This window comes from Theropithecus gelada, chromosome 9, assembly GCF_003255815.1.
Source record: "Theropithecus gelada isolate Dixy chromosome 9, Tgel_1.0, whole genome shotgun sequence".
NCBI lineage: Eukaryota > Metazoa > Chordata > Mammalia > Primates > Cercopithecidae > Theropithecus > Theropithecus gelada.
In genome coordinates, this window is record NC_037677.1 from 31,143,182 (window position 1) to 31,160,498 (window position 17,317).

Genomic DNA, 17,317 nt, shown 5'->3' on the forward strand with positions numbered 1-17,317 from the left:
GTGAAAAATGAATGTTTAGGCTTGTTCAAACTAAATTAAAATACAGTCTGTTGTAAATCATTTCTGATTGCTAGTGGCCCTAAATAATTGGTGGAAAGTCCAGGCTCTTATTTTACTTAGTTTTTTCAGGCTGTTTTGAGTTCAGTGGACAGCTCCATTACTCCAAAGTTCATGGCTGACATAGACATGCTAAAAGCTGTGAATTTGTCTATTTACAATTGGACAGTATCCCTGATTGGTAGAACAGTTGTTCATGTTGTAACAGTTTGGGTTTGTAGTTGAAATTCATTCATTCTTCTGAAGAAGTTGACTGTTGGATTCCCTAGATCTAGGTAGCAGCACTTTCCAAATGACCAAGAACAAAGATTTTATTCTCCTTAGAAGGCTTCATGAATATAAAGATTATGCATATATCTGCTATGTTTATCTTTGGACCTGTAATAGGTAACTGATATTTTGACTGCCTCCATTAGTTCATTGTTAATGGTATACTCTTCATTCTCTTAGGTTATTTGATGTGGTTCCAGTTATTGTGTTGAATAATGTTTTCTGAACAATGTTGTGAATAATTTTTTGTTATTGGAAGTTAGGAGGCAAACAACTTTCAGCCAACTTTTGGCCGAGCGCGGTGGCTCACTTCTGTAATTCCTGCACTTTGAGAGGCCAAGGTAGGTGGATCACTTGAGGTCAGGAGTTCAAGACCAGCCTGGCCAACACAGTGAAACCCCCATCTCTACTAAAAATACAAAAATAAGCTAGATGTGGTGGTAGGTGCCTGTAATCTCAGCTACTCAGGAGGCTGAGGCAGGAGAATTGCTTGAACCCAGGAGGTTGCAGTGAGCCCGAGACTGTACCACTGCACTCTAGTCTGGGTGACACAGCGAGACTTCAGAATGTCAAAAAAGGAAAAAAAAAAATCGACGTTTAAACTCAATGTATTCAGTTACACATTTGCAAGTTTTGTCTCTTCCTGTGTGAGAAGCAGGCTGCTATGACAGAAATGCTACATGTACACCCTGTTTCTTATTTATGTTCCTTAAAAAATTTTAAACCAACACAACTAATGGTACAATTGTTTTTCAGTTAGTGAATTTGAGCCTTTTGCTTTCTTGAATTCCAGGTGGGTTGAATCATTCATAGATTCATGAAGGCAGGTTAATTTACTAACAGATTGCATTAATATATGCAATCTTATACTTTGCATTATAATATGGAGATATGTGGCTACAGAAATATTTTTTAAAGAAACATGCAATCTCATACCTGAATAATAATTGGCTTAAATTATTCTTTATTATGTTATTTTGAGTTCAGTAATTTATAGCACTCACTTGTTCTGGTAGGCATGTTCAGAAGGAGATAGTCGAAGAGCACCAGAACCTAAAGTGGCAGTTAGGAACTGAGTAGGATGACAGGTGTGAACATTTTCAAGTTTCAGTATTTTTTTTAGAGGACTGGAGTCCTGCGAGTCAGAAAGTCATTTAAATTATGGAGTGATCAGACTCTGGAATTCAAGATATTCAATAATAGCTGTAGATTCTGGGTGTTGATCAAGGTAAGAGTACCAGGTGTCACAACAAAGGACTGACTTGCTTTGGTTTTTCTTTTAGAGACAGAGTCTTGCTCTGTCACTAAGGCTGGAGTGGTGCGATCAAAGCTCACTGTGACGTTGAATTCCTGAGCTCAAGTGATCCTCCTACTTCAGCCTCTGAGTAGCTAGTTCTATAGGCACATGACACCATGATCAGCTGATATTTTATTTTTATTTTTTCATAGATATGGGGGTCTTGCTATGTTACCCAGTCTAGTCTTGAACTTCTGGTCTCAAGCAGTCCTCCCACCTTGGCCTCCCAAAGTGCTAGGATTATAGGGAGGAGATGCCACACCCAGCCAGGACTGGCTTTCAAATGTGAGTCAGTGACATTTCAGAAGCTTCGTTTGTATATTTTCTGCTCAGGGGCAGGGACTATTTGCCTTGGAAGTGAATACAGTGATTTAATTTGTTCCTGACTGGAGCAGTGACTGAGTTTTAACCTCTGATTAAAAGTGCACATTCATGGATTTCAAGTGGTAAACAAATGAGTAAGGTGGTAAAGGGGTGAGAAGAGGAGGAAAAGGAGTCAGCATTTATTATATGCTAAAGGCCGTTAGAGCTGAGGGAGCCAGGCATAGTGTCTCATACCCATTATCCCAGGAGCTCTGGAAGCTGTGGCAGGAGGATTGCTTGAGGCTAGGAGTTTGATGCCAGTCTGGGCAACATAGTAAGACTCTGTACACACAGACACACACACACACACACACAACATAGTGAGACTTTGTCCACATGCACACAAACACACACACTTACCTGGCATGGTGGTGTGTGCCTGTAGTCCCAGCTACTGGGGAGGCTAAGGTAGGAGGATCACTTGAACCCAGTAGTTAGAGGCTGCAGTGAGTTATGATTGTGCCACTGCGCTCCAGCTTGGGTGAGAGAGTGAGACCCTGTGTCTAAAAATAAATAAATAAATAAACAAAACCAAGGGGAGTTTATAATCATACACTGCAGTAATAGTCCACAGATATCTACTGACGTTATTTTACTGTAAAGACCAACATAAACTTATCCTGCCAACATTAGATAGAGTACACACCATCAGTGTAGATGCATCTCTGCCAAGATCAACTCATAAGCTGTTCCATAAGCTAGCTATGAACTTGTCTACTATACTGCTTCTAAGACTTTATCTTTGCTCATCCTAATGGGTCTCTCCTTTGATTGTACCCTTAAACCAGGTTTAAGTCATGATTTTTAAAAACCATTGTATAAAAATTGTGTTTATTTGGGGGCTCTGTCGCCCAGGCTGCAGTGCAGTGGCAGAATCATAACAAACTGCAGCCTCCAACTCCTGGGCTCAAGGGATCCCTCCGCTTCAGTCTCCCAAGTGCCGGGACTACAGGTACCTTGGTCGTTTTTTAAATTTTGTGTAGAGATGTTGCCTAGGCTGGTGTCAAACTTCTGACCTCAAGTGATCCTCCTGTGCCAGTCTCTCAAAGTGCTGGGATTACAGGCATGAGCCACTGTGTCGGCCTAAATCCTGATTTTTATACTTAGACTGTACTTTTTTCTGTGCCGTCCTAATCCCCGGAACACTCTTTGAATTTCTCCTTTTGCTTGCTCTCTCTGGTTTGGCCTGACACACAAGGCCAGGCTTGGCTTTGTCTGACAGGATTTGGGTGTTCTTCCTCTGCTTCAATAGCCTCTGACAACATCTCTGAGATTGTGATGTATGTCTTGATGAGTCACTCTCCACCAGGCCATCCTGAGTCCTGGCCCTTCCTGTTCTGATCAGTTCCACTGCCACTCCTAAAATGGGACAAAGGTGGAAAAGGTTATCCTTAGGATTGTGTCAGTACTGGGCAATTATTCTATAAAGAGCTGACAGGAAGTAGTAAAGAATGAGGTAGTGTTTGCTTTTTAGTCTGTTCAAGTCTCTGTAGACATTTGCGCTTAAATGAAAAATTTATGTAACTTTTTCCTTTTTAGTTCTGATGGCTTCCTATTCTGCGGGTAAAAATTCAAAAACAATTAACAGGACTACTTTATGTATTTTGTTGTTGAATAAAAGAGTTCTTTTTTTAATTTTTTTATTTTTTGAGACAGCGTTTCACTCTTGTCGCCCAGGCTGGAGTGCAATGGTGCGATCTTGGCTTCCTGCAACCTTTGCCTCCCAGGTTCAAGTAATTCTCCTGTCTCAGCCTCCCAAGTAGCTGGGACTACAGGCACCCACCACCACGCTCGGCTAATTTTTTGTAGTTTTAGTAGAAACAGGGTTTGTCCATGTTGGTCCGGCTGGTCTTGAACTCCTGACCTCAAGTGATCCTCCCGCCTGTGCCTTCCAAAGTACTGGGATTACAGGCTTGAGCCACCGCACTCGGCCAAAAGAGTTTTTTAAAAGAGCATCTTATGTTTGACAGGCTATTTGAGAATGTTTCTGGAAACATAGTTTGTATAGACCATGGAATTTATACGACTAATGTTAGATTTCCTATTTTTCAGAGGCATGGCCATAAGAATGACAGAACCAGTATATCTCAGCCCTTCATTTGACAATGTACTGCCCCGTTACTTATTTTTACAAGTAAGTATGTATAAAAGTGAAATATTTAATGACATTGAAACATACATCAGTGAATTATTTGAAATCTGGGATTTTTTAAAATTTAAGATTTTTTTTGGAATCTGCTTATATACACTGATCTACCTTTGGTTAAACAGTAAGAAAAAACTTTACAAGCATTCTTCTTTCTTTAGTTTTTCTCTGTTGATTTTTAAACTATTTTTTCTATCTTTCTTTGCCCAAAGGTGATTTAATAACTGATTAAATATACTGCTTTCCATCTCAAAATATTAATCCCTGAATATTGCATGCATTTTATATACACGTGTAGTGTTCCATTAGTAAATCATCTGATTTGTTATAGTCTGTTGGTTGGGTAGTGTTATAACTCACAATATAAGAGGAAGATAACTGAAGACCAGATCTGTTAGGGCTCTTGTCCTATGTCACACTACTGGTAACTGGTGGTATCTGAATTCAAACCTTAAGTCCAAATGTTGTGTGCTGCCCCACCTTCTCTGTCCAGTAATTATTACTATTATTATTTTGAGACAGGCTCTCTGTTGTCTAGGCTGGAGTACAGTGGTACAGTCATAGCTCACTGTAAGCTCGAACTCCTGGGCTCAAGCAATCTTCCTGCCTTAGCCTCGCAAATAGTTGGGGCCACAGGTGTGCACTACTATGCCCCACTGATTTGTTTGATGTTTTTGTAGAGATGGGGTCTCACTTTGTGGCCCAGGCTGGTTTCAAACTCCTGGCCTCAAGTGATCCTCCTGCCTTGGCCTCCCAAAGTGTTGGAATTGTAGGCGTGAGCCACCATACCTGGCCTTTGCACAGTATTTAGCCAACAGACATTTTATGAATTCAGAGATTATTTCTGGTGTGAACAAATGGAAAAACAGATGTTTATTATCTAATTGCACATTGGTAATGTTCTAACACATTAGAATATGTAATCCAACATATAATTGTTTATGAATCATTTTGGGGATTTTTGTTTGCTAATTTTAGTTTCAGTGTTTTTTTCGTGGTTGTTTATTATATAATTTATTTGAAACACTTGTTTTCATTTGGCAATGTAGCCCTGAGTCATTGCTAGTGGTACCTGCACTCCTTCAAGTTAGTAATGTTTAATGCAATGTTAGTTTTCTGTGTGGTTTGACAGTACCTGCTCATCTCATAGTTTAAAGTGTGTGTGGGTTTTGTTTTTTTGTTTTTGTTTTGTTTTGTTTTTTTGTTTTGAGACAGAATCTTAATCTGTCACCCAGGTTGGAGTGCAGTGGCATGATCTTGGCTCACTGCAGCCTCAACCTCCCAGGATCAGGTGATCCTCCCACCTCAGCCTCCTAGGTAGCTGGAACTACAGCATGCACCACCACAGCCAGCTAATTTTTTGCATTTTTAGTAGAAATGGGGTTTTGCCATATTGTCCAGGCTGGTCTTGAATTCCTGGGCTCAAGTAGTCATCTCGATTTGGCCTTCCAAAGTTCTGGGATTACAGGCATTAGCCACCATGCCTGGTCATTATTTAGTCTTGAGTTTATAAAAAGAAATCTAGTATAGTGCAAATTTTCTTTTTACATTTTTTTGCTATCTGTAGCAGCATTCTTTCGTCTTAAAATCAGTTTAATGATGACTTTATGAAATATTGTGAGTCATTTTGTGATTCATACTGTCCAGACTACCATAGAGCCATATTCTTTGTCACCTAATAGCAAGGGACATAAGAATTTCCTGCCAGAATAAAACTTTTGTGTCTGAGGGCAGAGTTTAACTTTTTGTCATTTCTCTAGTGAAAGCTGTTTTATTTTATGTAGTCTATTTTGATGGCCAGTTTCTGATGGCCAGTGAAACTTATAAGGGATACTAATGGTAATCGCAGCTAACACTGACTGAGTGCTTATTATTGTGGTCCATGTACTGAGCTGAGTGTTTTACATATATTTTTTCATTTACTTCTTACAAACCATCAGTTTCATAGAGAAGGAAATAGAGGCTTAGAAAATTAAAGTGCGTGGTAGGCATTAGTAGTTTTTGGGCGATTAAAGGAGTGGTTTGCTGTATGCTGCATAGGTAAAAATTTGCAGAGTCAAAATTTGAATCCAGGTCTTTCTGATTTCAAGCCTGTATTCTTGGCCCCATGCCAGTGCTCCAGAAGTAACCCATGGAAGATCTGCATCTGAATTACCTGCAGGGCCTTTTGAAAATGCAGTTCTTGGGTCCTAAGTTAGATTTACTGAGATCCAAGTTCAGGGGGTGAGGACTTTAAACAGTTCACATATTACATTAAATTTCTCAAGTGCTTCTTTGACAATTTCCCAAAAACTCTGTGGTCAGTGTTGAGTTAGTATTAGTTGATCTTTTTGTGTTATATCTTCCTTTTCAAACTGGTTCAGGACTACCAGATTCTTAACTGGGTCTTATCCATAAAATCTAAATAGCTTAATTCAGTGCAGACCAGAACCAGGTGATACTCGTTTCTCTAAGGAAAATTCTGAAAGAACGTGCAGAACAGTACGTTTAAGAAGAATGTGGAATTTTAAAAATTTATTATTATCCTTAAATTTTTACATACGTAAAGATTCTCACAGATGGAACAAGTTTCACATTTACATATAATGGTAATATAAAACGCATTTGGAATGTTTCAACAAGTTGCCTTTCTTTTCAGACAAACCTACTTGAATATTCAAGTGACTATAAAGTGGATTAAATGATAGTGTCTAAAAGTACCTCATGTGAGAGGCATCATTTAAATGGAAGTACTTTTCAATAGTGTTAAATCATTGCAATAGTTGCTGATACTTTAATAACAAATTGAAAATTATTTTTGCTTTTGTCAGTATCCATGCTTTACTTCTCCAATAGCTAAGAAGCTCCTGGTAGCCATAATTAGCAGTTTTCATTTTGGTTTTAGAAATTGATTAACTTAGATCTAATATGGAAGATGCCCAAGCCTTTCACAGGTCTCAGCCAACAAAGGGAGCCTCGTTATCTCATAAATTTTATAATGTAATCACGCCATTCACCAAGACTGCAGTACATTTGTATGTATCAAATCACTTGGAAAACTTGTGCTATAGGTACCTAGAGTCTATTCCTGGATTTTTTTTTTTTTAAATAAAGATTTTTTTCCTACTTTCTCTCATAAGGTTGAAAAGTTTTTATTTTAGAGTAATTTCAGAATTACAGAATAGAATTTTAGAATTATAGATTTGCAAAGATAGTCATTTCTATATACCCTTCACCCAGTTTCTCTTAAGGGTAATATACTACCATGGTACATTTGATAAAACTTAGAAACCAACACTGGTGTGTTACTATGTTACGAATGTTGTGGGTGATAACTCCAAATGCTGTGAATACCACATTACCATAAACTCCAAGTGAATTCAGATTTCACCAGTTTTTCTCATAATGTCCTATTTATGTTTAGGATCCAATCCAGGATCCCACACTGCATTTAATCATGATGTCTCTTCTGGCCTGTGATAGTTGCCCAGTCTTGCCTTGTTTTTAAGACCTTGACAGTTTTGAGACTGAGGTATTTCGTTGAATGTCCCTCATTTTGGATTCATCTAGGCTGGGGTTGTTGGATTTTTGAGAAGAATACCACAGAGATGAAGTATCCTTATCATATTAGGGGGTACATGTCATTTGTATTTATTTATATATTTTTAGACGGAGTTTTGCTCCTGTTGCCCAGGCTGGAGTGCAATGGCACGATCTCCACTCACTGCAACCTCCACCTCTTGGGTTCAAGTGATTCTCTTGCCTCAGCTTCCTGAATAGCTGAGATTACAGGCATGTGCCACCACATCCAGCTAATTTTGTATTTTTAGTAGAGATGGGGTTTCTCCATGTTGGTCAGGCTGGTCTCGAACTCCCGACCTCAGGCGATCTGCCTGCTTTAGCCTCCCAAAGTGCTGGGATTACAGGCATGAGCCACCACGCCTGGCCATCTCGCAGTTCTTGAGGATGTACTCATGGATGTATTGTTCAGTCTTTTGTTAAGAATGAATTGAAACCTTTAAGCTTTAAGAGGCACAATTGGGAGGATCCCAGATTTGAGCCCAGCCTAAGTAAAATAATGAGACTCTGTCTCCAAAATAACCAAATAAATAACTCCATGCTTATTAGACTCTGTTTTTCTTACCAAGTAATTTTAGAAATGAGTTATTTTATGATACTATTCCATCTGTTTTATTCAAGGCTGTCATTCTATAGTAAGTAGTCCTTATATAATTAATACTAATAACAAATTAATGATTTAATATGACTTACGGCTATAGATGAGGTATGTTTTGGTCATATAATCTCATATTTTTAGGTGCCAGTCAGAAACAGCCAGGTTTGGGGGTTTTTTGTTGTTGTTGTTTGTTTGTTTGTTGCATTTTAATTCGTTTCCTATTGAAATGTGGTGGAGGCAGGGACCCAAACATGCCTTTTGGATGATTTAGCAGCATAAAACAAGGCGTCTTAAATGAGAGTTAGATGACAAGGTGGCCAAAATGGCAAAGTTATATTCTTGGTTAACTGGAAGAAACCAGTTATTTAATATTTATGTGTTCCCAAGTGGAGTTTAAATTATTAAAGTGAACAGTGCTGAGACTGAAGTACTCTCAGATGGTATGCCTATATGAAAATGGCATGCTTTTGCACTAAAATGTTGAGTAGTGACCACTGAGACCAAAATTTTGTATGTTTTTTGGGAAAAAGATCCAGAGTGGTCATGTAATTTTAGAGGTCTCTGGCTTCCAGAATATTGAGAACCGTTGGGATTCAGAAAAGGAAATAATGTGGGTTATTTATTTATTTATTTTTGCTGGTACCCAGAAAATACTGATAAGGCAGAAACCCTGAGTTGAGTGAAAAGTGTGTCATGTATGTTTTTGTGCAGGTGGTGTGTATGTAAGTCCTGGGAGATCATAGGATATTCTAGGAAATTGTGAATTTCCTAACCTGAGTATATTTATAAAAACCGTCCTCTTGGCAGACGTGAGGATGCTATAGTGGATTACCCCCAAAAGATTCTTTATATTCTCTGGTTCTCAGAAATGCTTTAGGATTATTGATAATCAATTACATTTTTTTCCTTATAGAATTTGCCATCTGCCTTAGTAACTCATGTACTAAATCCTCAACCTGGAGAGAAGATTCTAGACTTGTGTGCAGCACCCGGAGGGAAAACAACACACATTGCAGCACTAATGCATGACCAGGTGAGACCGTCTTCACAGCAAAACCACTCTCAAAGTAGTGTATATTTCACAGTGTGTAATTTCTGAAATATAGAGCCATTCACAGTCTCATTTAGTTCAGATTCAGCCAAAATGAAAACTATTCAGTTATGTCAGTCATTACATATTAAGCTCAGTAGACAATGATCATTTATGAAGACTGTCTCAAGACCTTCTTGAATTTTACAATTTCCTAATACAATTATAGACTTCTGTTATAAAATTAAATTTAATACATTTAGAGATTATTTCATATTCTTATAAGATTTAGTACTTGTTTAAACTATTAATATATATTCTGCCATTAAAAACTAATTTCACAGTACATTATCAAAGTGTGAAATATGTGTATGTTAAGATATATAAACATAGTTCTATAATACATAAACATACACATACATATAGAATATTTTCTATTTAAAGTTATCATTTTGGTCTAAGAAATATCTCTAATAGAAAAGGATATTTTTTAAATACTGAGAATGAGAATCAAAAAAAAGAAAAGGATATTTGTTGTTTAAATTTTGAGGAATGTAATACTCATTAGAGAGGATATGCCTGTCTGCTTATTTATACTCTTTTTTGCCTGAAAAGAATTTAAGGTGGTAACAACAACTCTTGAAGGAAAAATGCATTAAATACCACTAGGGCCTAAAATAAAGCACCTGAAATAAGAAGAGTTGATTTTGTGGAGTTGCGATGTTTAATGCAAATTGTTTTTCAGTTTATATGGAAGATTAAAGATTGATCATGATAGGAATTGAGAAAGTGTTAATTCTCCATTAAATTATGGCATATTTATTGTATTTGCTTGAAGGTAATTATTCACAGAGATTTGATTCCCTCTTAGTAAAAAAGTCTTTCCAAAGGGAGTCTGGATATTATGGGTGTATCAGTTTTCTGTTGGTTTTATGATGTGTGAAGACACAAAATTGTAGCGGCATAAAACTAAACATTTTGGGCGCTCAGGAGTCTGTGGGTTTCAGCTGATCGCTGCTGGGCTCACTTGTGGACTGGTCAGCTGCAGGTGAATTGGGTGTTTTTGATTATCTTGGCTGGGCCTATTCACCTGGGCATGGATGGTTGTTGGCTCATCTAAAGTGGCCTCAGCTGAGATGACAAGGATGCCCTGCCTCTGGCCGATGTGTAGGTTCTCCTCTGGCTAGGACCAGCAGACTAGCCAAGCAGAGGGCAATAGTTGGGGTCTGGTGATGGCAGAGAGCAAAACAGAGCAAGTCCAGCTGTTCAAGTGCTTTTTATGGTATTAAAAAATATCTCTGTTTACATCACATTTACTGTCATCCTGTTTATTGGCCAAAACAAATCACATGGCTGAATCCGATCAGAGTGGCAGCATATTGGGTATTGCAGGATTATCTAGTGAAGGAGGAATGTACATTCAAAGTTGAAGAATTGAGGCTATGTAGGCAGTCAGCCACAGTGGGGCAGCAATGCAGCCACAAACAACCGGAATAGAAATATTTGAGCCAGAATTGGATTATGAGGTTAAGAGATCGAGACCATCCTGGTCAACAACGTGTGAAACCCTGTCTCTATTAAAAATACAAAAAAAAAGTAGCTGGGCGTGGTGGCATGTGCCTGTGGTCCCAGCTACTTGGGAGGCTGAGGCAGCAGAATCGCTTGAACCTGGGAGGCAGAGGTTGCAGTGAGCCAAGATCGCGCCACTGCACTCCAGCCTTGCGACAGAGTGAGACTCCATCTCAAAAGAAAAAAAAAAATTTTGAGCCAGAAATGAATCGTAAATTTTGTTGCTGCTTTTGTTATTTGTTTTAGTAGGTAAGGAAGTCTTTTATGACTGCAGCCTCCAAGCTTGTAGTTTTATAGAAGTAGCCTTCAGCTAGTTTCTCCTTTACTGTGTAATATGTTTGAACCTTATTCTAGTTGTTGACCACTTTTCGAGCTCAAATCACTTTAAATGGTTTTCCTGCTCATCAAGGTATTAATTGAAAGTGTCTATCACTAAACCTGGTAGTATTTGAGGAATATTTACAAATTTTCTGCACTGTAGGCTATGCCATTGCTGCATATGGCATACAAGGGCAGTATAAAAGAAAGGGAAAAAAAAGCAAGAAAATACATAGAAGAGTCATTCTCACTGTATTTGCAATTTCATTTCATAGAATGTTTTAAAATATATGAATGTCACAAGGCTGGCTGGCTTGCTTGCTTTCTTTCTTTCTTTCTTTCTTTCTTTCTCTCTCTCTTTCTCTTTTTCTCTCTTTCTTTCTCTCTTTCTCTCTTTCTTTGTTGCTCTGTTGCTCTGGCTGGAGTGCACTGTGGCCCAATCTTGGCCTTACTGCAACCTCCGCCTCCCAAGTTCCAGTGATTCTCATGCCTCAGCCTCCCAAGTAGTGGGAATTACAGGTGCATACCACCACGCCCAAATAATTTTTGTATTTTTAGTAGAGACAGGGTTTCACCATGTTGGTCAGGCTGGTTTCAAACTCCTGGCCTCAAGTGATCTGCCTGCATCAGCCTCCCAAAGTGCTGGGATTACAGGCTTGAGCCACTGCGCCCGGCCTGTTTTTTTTTTGTTTTTTTGTTTTTTTTTTTAAATTGTGCTTTAAGTTCTGCAATATACCTGCAGAATGTGCAGGTTTCTTACATAGGTATACATGCGCCATGGTGGTTGGCTGTACCTATTAACCCGTTATCTAGGTTTTATGCCCCACATGCTTTAGGTATTTGTCCTAATGCTATCCCTCCCCTTGCCTCCAACCCTCCGACAGGTCCCCGTGTGTGATAGTCCCCTCCCTGTGTCCATGTGTTCTCATTGTTCAACTCCCACTTATGAGTGAGAACATGCAGTGTTTGGTTTTCTGTTCCTGTGTTAGTCTGCTGAGAATGATAGCTTCCAGCTTAATCCATGTCCCTGCAAAGGACAGGAACTCATTGTTTTTTATGGCTGCTTAGTATTCATGGTGTATATGTGCCACATTTTCTTTATCCAGTCTGTCATTGATGGGCATTTGGGTTAGTTCCATGTCTTTGCTATTGTGAATAGTGCTGCAGTAAACATACGTGTGCATGTGTCTTTATAGTAGAATGATTTATAATCCTTTGGGTATATGTCCAGTAATGGGATTGCTGGGTCAAATGGTATTTCTGGTTCTAGATCCTTGAGGAATCGCCACACTGTCTTCCACAGTGGTTGAACTAATTTACAATCCCACCAACAGTGTAAAAGCATTCCTATTTCTCCACATCCTTGCCAGCAACTGTTGTTTCCTGACTTTTCAACTGACATTCTAACTGGTGTGAGATGGTATCTCATTGTGGTTTTAATTTGCATTTCTCTAATGACCAGTGATGATGGGCATTTTTTCATGTGTTTGTTGGCTGCATAAATGTTGTCTTTTGAGAAGTGTCTGTTCATATCCTTCGTCTACTTTTTGATGGGGTTGTTTATTTCTTGTAAATTTGTTTAAGTTCCTTGTAGATTCTGGATATTAGACCTTTGTCAGATGGGTAGATTGCAAAAATTTTCTCCCATTCTATAGGTTGCCTGTTCACTGTGACGATAGTTTCTTTTGCTGTGCAGAAGCTCTGTAGTTTAATTAGATCCCATTTGTGAATTTTGTCTTTTGTTGCCATTGCTTTTGGTGATTTAGTCATGAAGTTTTTTCCTATGCCTGTGTCTTGAATGGTATTGCCTAGGTTTTTTTCTAGGGTTTTTATGGTTTTGGGTATTATATTTAAGTCTTTAATCCATCTTGAGTTAATACTTGTGTAAGGAAAGGGTCCAGTTTCTGTTTTCTGCATATGGACAGCCAGTTTTCCCAGCACCATTTATTAAATAGGGAATACTTTCACCATTGCTTGTTTTTGTCAGGTTTGTCAAAGATCTGATGGTTGTAAATGTGTGTTGTTATTTCTGAGGTCTCTGTTCTATTCCATTGGTCTATATATCTATTTTGGTACTAGTACCATGCTGTTTTGGTTACTGTAGCCTTGTAGTATAGTTTGAAGTCAGGTAGTGTGATGCCTCCATTGTTCTTTTTGCTTAGGATTGTCTTGGCTATATGGGCCCTTTTTTGGTTCCATGTGAAGTTTAAAGTAGTTTTTTTCTAATTCTGCTAAGAAAGTCACTCTTTGCTTGATGGGAATAGCATTGAATCTATAAATTACTTTGGGCATTATGGATTTTCACATAATTGATTCTTCCTATCCATGAGTGTGGAATTTGTTTCCATTTGTTTGTGTCCTCTCTTATTTCCGTGAACAGTGGTTTGTAGTTCTCCTTGAAGAGGTCCTTCGCATCCCTTGTAAGTTGAATTTCTAGGTATTTTATTCTCTTTGTAGCAATTATGAATGGGAGTTCACTCATAATTTGGCTCTCTGCTTGTCTGTTGGTGGTGTAAAGGAATGCTTGTGATTTTTGCATACTGATTTTGTATCCTGAGGCTGCTGAAGTTACTTATCAGCTTATGTAGTTTTTGAGCTGAGATGATGGGGTTTTCTACATATACAGTCATGTCATCTGCAAACAGAGACAACTTGACTTCCTCTCTTCCTATTTGAATACTCTTTATTTCTTTCTCTTGCCTGATTAGCCTGGCCAGAACTTGCAATACTGTGTTGAATAGGAGTGGTGAGAGAGGGCATCCTTGTCTCCTGCTGGTTTTCAAAGGGAATGCTTCCAGCTTTTGCCCATTCAGTATGATATTGGCTATGGGTTTCTCACAAATAGCTCTCATTATTTTGAGATGTTCCATCAATACCTAGTTTATTGAGAGTTTTTAACATGAAGGGATGTTGAATTTTATCAAAGGCCTTTTCTGTATCTATTGAGATAATCATGTGGGATTACATTTATTGATTTGAGTATGTTGAACCAGCCTTGCATCCCTGGGATGAAGCTGACTTGATTGTGGTGGATAAGCTCTTTGATGTACTGCTGGATCCGGTTTGCCAATATTCTATTGAGGATTTTTGCATCGATATTCATCAAGGATATTGGCCTGAAATTTTCTTGTTTTGTTGTGTATCTGCCAGGTTTTGGTATCAGGATGATGCTGACCTCTTAAAATGAGTTAGGAATAATTTTCTATTGTTTGGAATCATTTCAGAAGAAATAGTGCCAGCTTCTCTTGGTACTTCTGATAGAATTTGGTTATGAATCCATCTGGTCCTGGGCTTTGGTTGGTAGGCTATTACCGACTCAATTTCAGAACATGTTATTGGTCTATTCAGGTATTTGACTTCTTCCTGGTTTAGTTTTGGGAGGGTGTATGTGTCCAGGAATTGATCCATTTCTTCTAGATTTTCTAGGTTATTTGCATGGAGGTGTTTATAGTATTCTCTGATGGCAGTTTGTATTTCCGTGGGATCAGTAGTGATATCCCCTTTATCATTTTTTATTGTGTTGATTCTTCTCTCTTTTCTTCTGTGTTAGTCTAGATAATGGTCTGTCTATTTTGTTAATCTTTTCAAAAAACCAGCTCCTGGATTCATTGATTCTTCGAAGGGTTTTTCATGTCTCTATCTCCTTCATTTCTGCTCTTAGTTGTTTCTTGTTTTCTGCTAGCTTTTGTTGGCTCTTGCTCCTCTAGTTCTTTTAATTGTGATGTTTGGGTGTTGATTTCAGATCTTTCCAGCTTTCTGATGTGGGCATTTAGTGCTATAAATTTCCCTCTTAACACTGCTTTAACTGTGTCCCAGAGATTCTGGTACATTGTCTCTTTGTTCTCATTGGTTTCAAATAACTTCTTTATTTTTGCCTTAATTTTCTTATTTACCCAGTAGTCATTCAGGAGCAAGTTGTTCAATTTCCATGTAGTTGTGTGGTTTTGAGTGAGTTGTTTTTTTTTTTTTTTTTTTTTAATTTAAGATCTAGGGTACATGTGTACAACGTGCAGGTTTGTTACATATATATACATGTGCCATGTTCATGTGCTGCACCCATTAACTCTTCATTTACATTAGGTATATCTCCTAATGCTATCCCTCCCCACTACCCCCTGCCCACAATAGGACCTGGTGTGTGATGCTCCCCTTCCTGTGTCCAAGTGATCTCATTTTTCAATTCCCACCTATGAGTGAGAACATGCGGTATTTGGTTTTCTGTTCTTGTGATAGTTTGCTGAGAATGATGGTTTCCAGTTGCATCCATGTCCCTACAAAGGACACGAACTCATCGTTTTTTATGGCTGCATAGTATTCCATGGTGCATATGTGCCACATTTTCTTAATCCAGTCTGTCACTGATGGACATTCGGGTTGATTCCAAGTCTTTGCTATTGTGAATCATGCCGCAATAAACATATGTGTGCATGTGTCTTTATAGCAGCATGACTTATAATCCTTTGGGTATATCCCCAGTAGTGGGTTGGCTGGGTCATGGTATTTCTAGTTCTAGATCCTTGAGGAATCGCCACACTGTTTTCCACAATGGTTGAACTAGTTTACAGCCCCACCAACAGTGTAAAAGTGTTCCTATTTCTCCACATTCTCTCTAGCACCTGTTGTTTCCTGACTTTTTAATGATTGCCATTCTAACTGGTGTGAGATGGTATCTCATTGTGGTTTTGATTTGCATTTCTCTAATGGCAAGTGATGATGAGCATTTTTTTCATGTGTCTGTTGGCCATATGAATGTCTTCTTTTGAGAAGTATCTATTCATATCCTTTGCCCACTTTTTGATGGGGTTGTTTGTTTTTTTCTTGTAAATTTGTTTGAGTTCTTTATAGGTCCTGGATATTAGACGTTTGACAGATGAGTAGATTGCAAAAATGTTCTCCCATTTTGTAGGTTGCCTGTTCACTCTAATGGTAGTTTCTTTTGCTGTGCAGAAGCTCTTTAGTTTAATTGGATCCCATTTGTCAATTATGGTTTTTGTTGCCGTTGCTTTTGGTGTGTTAGACGTGAAGTCCTTGCCAATGCCTATGTCCTGAATGGTATTCCCTAGGTTTTCTTCTAGGGTTTTTATGGTATTAGGTCTAACATTTAAGTCTCTAATCCATCTTGACTTAATTTTTGTATAAGGAGTAAGGAAAGGATCCAGTCCCAGCTTTCTACATATGGCTAGCCAATTTTCCCAGCACCATTTCTTAAATAGGGACTCCTTTCCCCAATTCTTGTTTTTGTCAGGTTTGTCAAAGATCAGATGGCTGTAGATGTGTGGTATTATTTCTGAGGGCTCTGTTCTGTTCCATTGGTCTATATGTCTGTTTTCGTACCAGTACCATGCTGTTTTGGTTACTGTAGCCTTGTAGTATAGTTTAAGTCAGGTAGCGTGATGCCTCCAGCTTTGTTCTTTTGGCTTAGGATTGTCTGGGCAATGTGGGGTCTTTTTTGGTTCCATATGAACTTTAAAGCAGTTTTTTCCAATTCTGTGAAGAAACTCACTGGTAGCTTAATGGGGATGGCATTGAATCTATAAATTACCTTGGGCATTATGACCATTTTCACAATATTGATTCTTCCTATCCATGAGCATGGTATGTTCTTCCATTTGTTTGTGTCCTCTTTTATTTCACTGAGCAGTGGTTTGTAGTTCTCCTTGAAGAGGTCCTTCACATCCCTTATAAGTTGGATTCCTAGGTATTTTATTCTCTTTGAAGCTATTGTGAATGGGAGTTCATTCATGATTTGGCTCTGTGTTTGTCTGTTACTGGTGTATAAGAATGCTTGTGATTTTTGCACATTGATTTTGTATCCTGAGACTTTGCTGAAGTTGCTTATCAGCTTAAGGAGATTTTGGGCTGAGACAGTGGGGTTTTCTAAATATACAATCATGTCATCTGCAAAGAGGGACAATTTGACTTCTTCTTTTCCTAACTGAATACACTTTATTTCTTTCTCTTTCCTGATTGCTCTAGCCAGAACTTCCAACACTGTGTTGAATAGGAGTGGTGAGAGAGGGCATCCCTGTCTTGTGCCAGTTTTCAAAGGGAATGCTTCCAGTTTTTGCCCATTCAGTATGATATTGGCTGTGGGTTTGTCATAAATAGCTC

At 38.5% G+C, this 17,317-nt stretch overlaps 1 protein-coding gene across 4 annotated transcripts in view; it reads left to right on the forward strand.

Annotated features, from left to right (window-relative positions):
* NSUN6 (NOP2/Sun RNA methyltransferase family member 6) overlaps window positions 1–17,317 on the forward strand; it is a 78,843-nt gene that overhangs the window by 26,288 nt on the left and 35,238 nt on the right. For all 4 annotated transcript variants that reach the window (XM_025397257.1, XM_025397258.1, XM_025397259.1 and 1 more), the window contains 2 exons: window positions 4,040–4,121; window positions 9,203–9,322. In XM_025397257.1, coding sequence (XP_025253042.1) covers window positions 4,040–4,121; window positions 9,203–9,322 — 202 coding nt within the window. The remainder of the gene's footprint in view (window positions 1–4,039; window positions 4,122–9,202; window positions 9,323–17,317) is intronic.